The following is a 6,455-nucleotide window of genomic DNA, read 5'->3' as shown; positions in this document are numbered from 1 at the left end:
GTCGCAGAATTACTTCTGACACCAATGTAATAATCTTCCAGGAGACGGCTTCGGAATCAGTCCTTTTTATTTCCACTCCACCATACACTTTCCTCACTCACTCTCCGTTGCTGGCAGACAACGGAGAGAGGACAGACTACGCACGAAGTCCCCTTCGCGCACGTGGCAACCCGAGGCCCCGTCCGCGCGTGACCCTGCTCTTGTTAGTTTCAGTCTGCTCGCGATCGTTCCCTCTCGCTCGCTCTTAAGACCTTCGTCACGTGGTTCCCCCAGCCAATCGTGTATGGACAGCTTCGACCCTTCTCGATGGTTCCCTGTCAATCCCGGGACCACGCCCCTCATCCGGCTCCCCATTAGCTGGGGCCCCGAATGGCTAGGCCAATCACTTCTGATGATCTGTCGTGATGACGCATGGGCCATGGTCCCAATCTCAACCCTTATTGGCTACGAGCAGGACCGGCAAGCCAATCCCCACGTGAACCCTCTATGGCTGTTATTACAGAATGATCAGAGCGGCTGACACGGTAGTGGTGATGCGTATTTATAATGCAGAGGCTGGGAAGTGTGGGCGGCGTAACACGGATATCAGGGGTGCAATTCACGTAACCAAACTGATTTCAGTGTTGTGTGGAAGGTTCCGCGATGACGACCTTTGTTGCTTGCCCAGGGGTCAGCGGTGTGCGGCTCTGTAAGGACTGCAGTGCGGCTCTTGAAATATTGAGGGGTTTTTTCAAAATTCGAAATAATATATGGCTATTATTGTTATTTTGGTTGCCAGCCCCTGATCATGGGAGTTCAGTTTACCATGGGGGTCCAGTTTACCATGGCAGTCCAGTTGACAATGGGAGTCCAGTTTACCATGGAAGTCCAGTTTACCATGGGAGTTCAGTTTACCATGGGAGTCCAGTTTACCATGATAGTCCAGTTTACCTTGGAATTCCAGTTTACCATGGGAGTTCAGTTTACCATGGAAGTCCAGTTTACCATGGAAGTCCAGTTTACCATGGGAGTCCAGTTTATCATGGAAGTCCAATTTACAATGGAAGTCCAGTTTACCGTGGGCCGGGGTCAGAAACCTGCAGCTGCGGAGCAGCATGCGGCTCTTTTTAAGCACTTATGCTACGTGACAGTTATTTATTAAGGACCACCACCGTCTCGTATTCACCACAACGCATTACGGAGGCTCTTTAAATATTGAGTTGGTTTATTTTAGCCGAATTGGAAAAAACAATGTATCTTCTTGTTATTTTGGTTGCCGACCCCTGGTGCGAGCCTAACTCACGTTTACCCCTTATCCACGGTGAAACCGAGCTGCACAGAACCGTGCCGAGCCAGCGCAGCACGCCTCAAGAGGCCCCAGATTAACCATTATTGTATTTTTTGTCCTTCCCACAGCAGACGCCGAGTCATCCTGCAGACGTCACATGAAAATGAAAGCGCCGTTAGCCCCACCCTTGGCCCTGCTTGACCCCGAGCCAGATTTTAATGTTTTGTGAGGCCAGCGTATAACGGGTTGGTTCTGGCTCGGATCGGCAAATGACCAGTGGAAAAAATCCCATGCCACGAAGATGTGCCAGCGATAAAGGAGCGATAGTGGATGGCCCGGGGCACGAGTCCATTCCACAAAGGCTTCCAAAGCTAGGGACAGCTTGACGAGAATTCCACCGGCGTGTTGGTGTCCGTGGCACAATCCCCACCGACACCAAATCGGGCTGTAATCTGTCTGATACGCACGCGCGTGCAGGTGTACCAGGAGGAAAATAAAGGGTGCGACGTGTGTGCTGCAGCTCGGACCCCACCCCCGACTTGTGGTGCAGCCACATCTGCACCTAACTGCACGTACATCAGGGCTTTCTCATCTGTGCTCCTCCTCCTCATCGTCGTCGTTTCATTTCAATGAAGTGGCTTGTTATCGCGTGGACATTTATAGCAGCCAAATGTGGAGGGACAAACCGGAGGACCCGCAGAAAAATTCCACGCTAACACGAGAAGGGCATCCAAACTCCAAATAAACAGGCGTCAGGGTCGGGATCGAACCCACAATCCCCTGTATACCAGGCGAGGTAGTAAACATCTCGCCACCGCGGCCGCTCACAGGGGTCAAGACAAGGGGATTAGTGTAGACAGCGAAGGTACAGCCACCGTGGGTGCCACGGGTGGTCAGAACCCCCCAATATATCGTTAGCGATAGGGCAGAGAGACACCCACAGAAACTTGGACAAAAATCATGGTATTTTTTTAGTCCTCATTTCCCCCCCCACCCCCTTCATGCCAGGCGAGGTAGTTAACATCCCGCCACCGTGGCATTCTGTTATCCAGGACTGCGCAACTACAGTCCTCTGAGTGGACGTCAGCCCACGTAGCCACGGCGCACGATAGTGTGGGTGGAAAACACCACACCCAGCCACCTTTGTCTCCGCAGTGTTGATATTACACACCACGCCGGGTTCTCGTTTCAGGCTCAATCGACCAAGCGGAGACACAGGACCGGTCACGAATATTTCGCCACTCTTTTTGGCCGTGGGCGGGAGTTGAACTCGGGCCCGCCGGGTTCGTGGCGCAGCGCACTAACCACAGCGACATCGCTCCCCACCACGTGACGGATATACAGAGTCGGTGGCATTCAGGGTGAGTGCACTGACGGCAAACCGGCTACCTCAAGGGACGCTTAGCACAAGTCTGAGTGAAGCAATTAAATTGCCCTTCACCAAAAAGCATGTTCGGTGTGGGGGAGCTGTTAGGGGAAATTAAATACCTTGATGCGGCGGGGTCAATTAAGAATTCCATGAGCGGCAAGCCGTTAGATGGGGTGACCACGTGATGCTCGGAGGTGTATAAATATGCAGCCCGCGCAGAACCCACCACAGCGAAGAACCCTCGCTGCCAGGTAAGGTGTCAATATCTGTGCCACAGTCACCTTCATATTGCCCGTTGAGAGCCAAATGGAGGCCAGATGAACCTTCGAGTAAAATCATGCTGCTGGTAAAATACGAGGCAGAGTATTTTAAGTTTAATAGTTTTTAGTTTTTATTTTATTTCAATCCTTAATTTTACACGTACTGCATATACAGTATTTAATTGTGCATTCTTAAATCTGTTGCAAGTGTTGTTCTAGTGATGTCAATAAATAATCTGAGAAAAGTGTCCTCTGTTGCTTGGCTGAGTATTGGCGGTGCTGAGTCTCTAAGTTCTCGCCCAGCCCTGGCCAGCTTGCTCACAACCTCAACAAAACAAACCTACGTTTGTGCTTGGAAGGACATTCAAAAGCAATGCTACGTTAACTTTAAGTCTTTCATCATGAGTGTCAGTACACATGTAAGTCAAGTGGAATCTAGTGGAATGGAAGGTGTTAAATGAGACGTAACATTTTAACGTGTCGCCAACCAATAAAGCTTTCATTTATAAATAAAAATGCACCCATCTCTGTACATTAACACTGCATAACCAAACGTATAATTAGTGAATACAGTGAGCACTGCATTGCTACGAGAGCCAGTGCATACACTCATGCAAAACAGCATTTCCAGTGTGTGTGACCTGTAACAGTCGTGCACAAGTTCGCGCGCTGCGCTTCGAACTCGGCGACCCGAGTTCGATTCTCGCTTACGGCCAAAAGCGCCAGTGACGATTATCGGAATCTTTTCTGGGCCTGCCCTAGGTCGACTCAGCCTCAAATGATTGCCTGGTGTGGTGTGTAAACATCGCCACTAGGGAGACACAGGCGGCCGGGCGTAGTGCTGGCCACCCACCACCTCTTGTGCCGTGCGCGCTAACATCACTTGCCCCAACAGTATATTAAAGGCTATAGGGGGGCATCTTTATATTTTGTTTTGTGATCCGGCCATGCAATGCACAACCGGTTGGATTTAACACAGGCTGCTGTATCCGTCTCGGCAGGCAGTGTGCATTACAGGCTGTGCGCAGATGATGCTTGTCTGTATTTATTCACTCTGCCCAATTTCACTCGAGATATATCTGACGTGGTTGTTCGCACGTCTTGCATTTGTGTTGAGTGCAGTGCACATAAGAGGTTGGGTTATACTCTTTAAAATGAAATGTGAGCCCTTGTCTCGCACATTACAATCAAGTGCGCAGTTACGACGAGCGCGGGGGTGCAATGCGTGCCTCTGTTTGCTCCCCACAGCTGAAGGCGACCATGGAAGGCAACAAATCCTTCATCCTCCTCGGAACACTCGAAGCTCCGTACGGCGTGCAGCTGCTCGCGTTCGGCCTGTGCCTGCCGCTATTCGTCGTCACGGCGCTGTCCAACCTGCTGGTGCTCGGCACAGTGGCCGTGCAGAGGGAGCTGCACAAGCCCATGTACGCGTTCATGTGCAACCTCGTTTTGGGCGACCTCATCGGCTGCACGGTCATTTTGCCCAAGCAACTGCACATCTTCCTCACGGGCGACAACGAGGTGTCGCGCGCGTCCTGCGTCGCGCAGATGTTTTGTATGAACGTGTTCATTTGCACCGAGTGCGTCACGCTCACCGTCATGTCCGTCGACCGCTACGTGGCCATCTGCCACCCGCTGCACTACCACGCCATCGTGACCGCCAGACGGACGCTGCTCGTCGTAGTGGCCGCGTGGAGCTTCACGGCGGCGCTGCTCGTGCCGCTCACGATCCTCGTCGTGCCGCTCACGCTGAAGGACAACGATCGGCAAATGCCGGGCATTTTCTGCGACTACATGGGATTCATTCGTCTCTCCGCCGACGACACGAGCGTCCCAGAAGCGTACAGCTCAGGCATGGTCGCGCTGCTCTTTGTGTTGCCGCTGTGCGTCATCAGCGTCACGTACTGCAAGATCCTTCTGGAGTGCAAGAGGACGCAGGCGAGCGGGTTCAAGAGGAAGGCGACGCACACGCTGCTCACGCACTCCTTCTTGCTCACGGTCTTCTTCACCACGCTCTTCGTCTCCATTCTCGTCCCCAGGTTGGTGAGGAACGAGCCGAACGCACGCGCGAGGAACATCCGCTGCGCCTCGCAGTTCGCGACCTTCTTCATCCCGATCGCGAACGTCGGCATTTACTTCTTCAGAACCCGAGCGCTCAGGAAGGAGGCGGCGACTTTGCTTCGGAAAATGTTCCCGAGTGGCCTTCGCGACTCGAGGCCTCGCAGAGTGTGTGCGATCGTGAAGTGAGTGGTCATTCACTTGCGAGCGACAAAAAGTCTCACATTCAACCTGTCCCACAGCGTTACACGTCCTCTCAACGGGTCCTCGTGGCTCAGAGGCACCCGAAATAGTTTGGGCGAAAAAATTCCTGGCTTTTTTTTTTCGAGCTGCGCTTTTCTCCAGTCGTGCAGGTGACATAAATGCTGGTTGTGCTGATGGTGGTACCTTTAAATGCGCAGTAGTGCACGGATAGCAGGCAGTGAGAGTCAGTAGGTGCTATAAATGTCCAAATGACGGGCCACTCTGTTGAGCTATCATTTGTGGCCAGGTTGCTTCTGAAACACAAGTTAATATCACAGTGGGGGCTTTGTCTGGTAGTATGGGGATGGTTGAGTTTAATTTGTGTGTGTTTGGGTGATTTCATTTTTACCTTTCTTGTACTTTCAATGACTGTTATGTTTTTGTATTGTTTGTTGTAACGTTCTTACCCGCCCCTACTGGACATCTGTAAAAAAGAGCTTTATAGCTCATCGGATTCCTCCAATGTAAATACATATTCTGATTCTGATCAATATTCATCGTGGCGCATACCGATATATATATTGCACTTATTCTTCTGGAGGAGCTGCTTTTACTTATTTGAATATTCTATTACCTCGAGGTAGGTGCTTTAATCTGGCTCCGCGAGCCTCTAATGAGCATCTGTGAAACCACTGGACATCTGTGATAAATCACTTTAAAGCTCATCGGATTCCTCCAGTACAAGCAAACGTTATGATTCTGATCATCAATGTAATTATGGTTTTGTGAAACCAGTTGTGTCCGTGACGAAATCGTGGGGCGAACATCGCGGCTGCTATCGGCGATTTATCCCAGAATCGCGGGGAACCACTCGCTCGTGAGACTCCCCGAACTTCCACAGTGCGGCTGTGGCCCTGCCCAACACCGCGCAAAGCGCAGCACAACTTCAGGCACATAGCAAGCAGACAGCGTCCTATGCAAGTTCGAGGCGTAACGGTGTAATCTTGGCACGCGATCAAATAACGCAGCACTTAAAGAGTTCGAATCTGAGATAGCTAGTTTATACATGTGACGACTTGACACACTTCTCTTGAGATGGCACTTTGTTGAAGACACGTTCACTTGACATCAGGTGGAAAACCCACTTCAACAGACCCTTATATAGCATCACGAGGCCACGCCCCCCTGACTCTGGACACTCACTCCACCGGCAGACGTTGCCATTCCCTTCCGTCACCTGACTACGCTCCCTTCTAGAACATTCCCGTAGCCACCAGTCCCTTAACACTCACAACTGACACCCTTGTCACTACCTTCC

At 51.3% G+C, this 6,455-nt stretch overlaps 1 protein-coding gene across 1 annotated transcript; it reads left to right on the top strand.

Moving 5' to 3' along the window:
* The first annotated feature begins 4,156 nt into the window (after positions 1 to 4,156).
* LOC133357561 (olfactory receptor 1M1-like) lies at positions 4,157 to 5,143 on the top strand. The gene has a single exon (XM_061575547.1). It carries the CDS (start codon positions 4,157 to 4,159, stop codon positions 5,141 to 5,143), a length of 987 nt encoding a protein of 328 aa, XP_061431531.1.
* Positions 5,144 to 6,455: the final 1,312 nt, after the last annotated feature.

Source organism: Lethenteron reissneri, chromosome 58 (assembly GCF_015708825.2).
Source record: "Lethenteron reissneri isolate LAM-NWPU_2019-01 chromosome 58, ASM1570882v1, whole genome shotgun sequence".
Taxonomy (NCBI): domain Eukaryota; kingdom Metazoa; phylum Chordata; class Hyperoartia; order Petromyzontiformes; family Petromyzontidae; genus Lethenteron; species Lethenteron reissneri.
This window is presented reverse-complemented; position numbering and strand designations above follow the sequence as displayed.

Excerpts from the sequence above, each read along its gene's own strand:
- LOC133357561 (XM_061575547.1), top strand. The coding sequence starts at position 4,157 with ATGGAAGGCAACAAATCCTTCATCCTCCTCGGAACACTCGAAGCTCCG.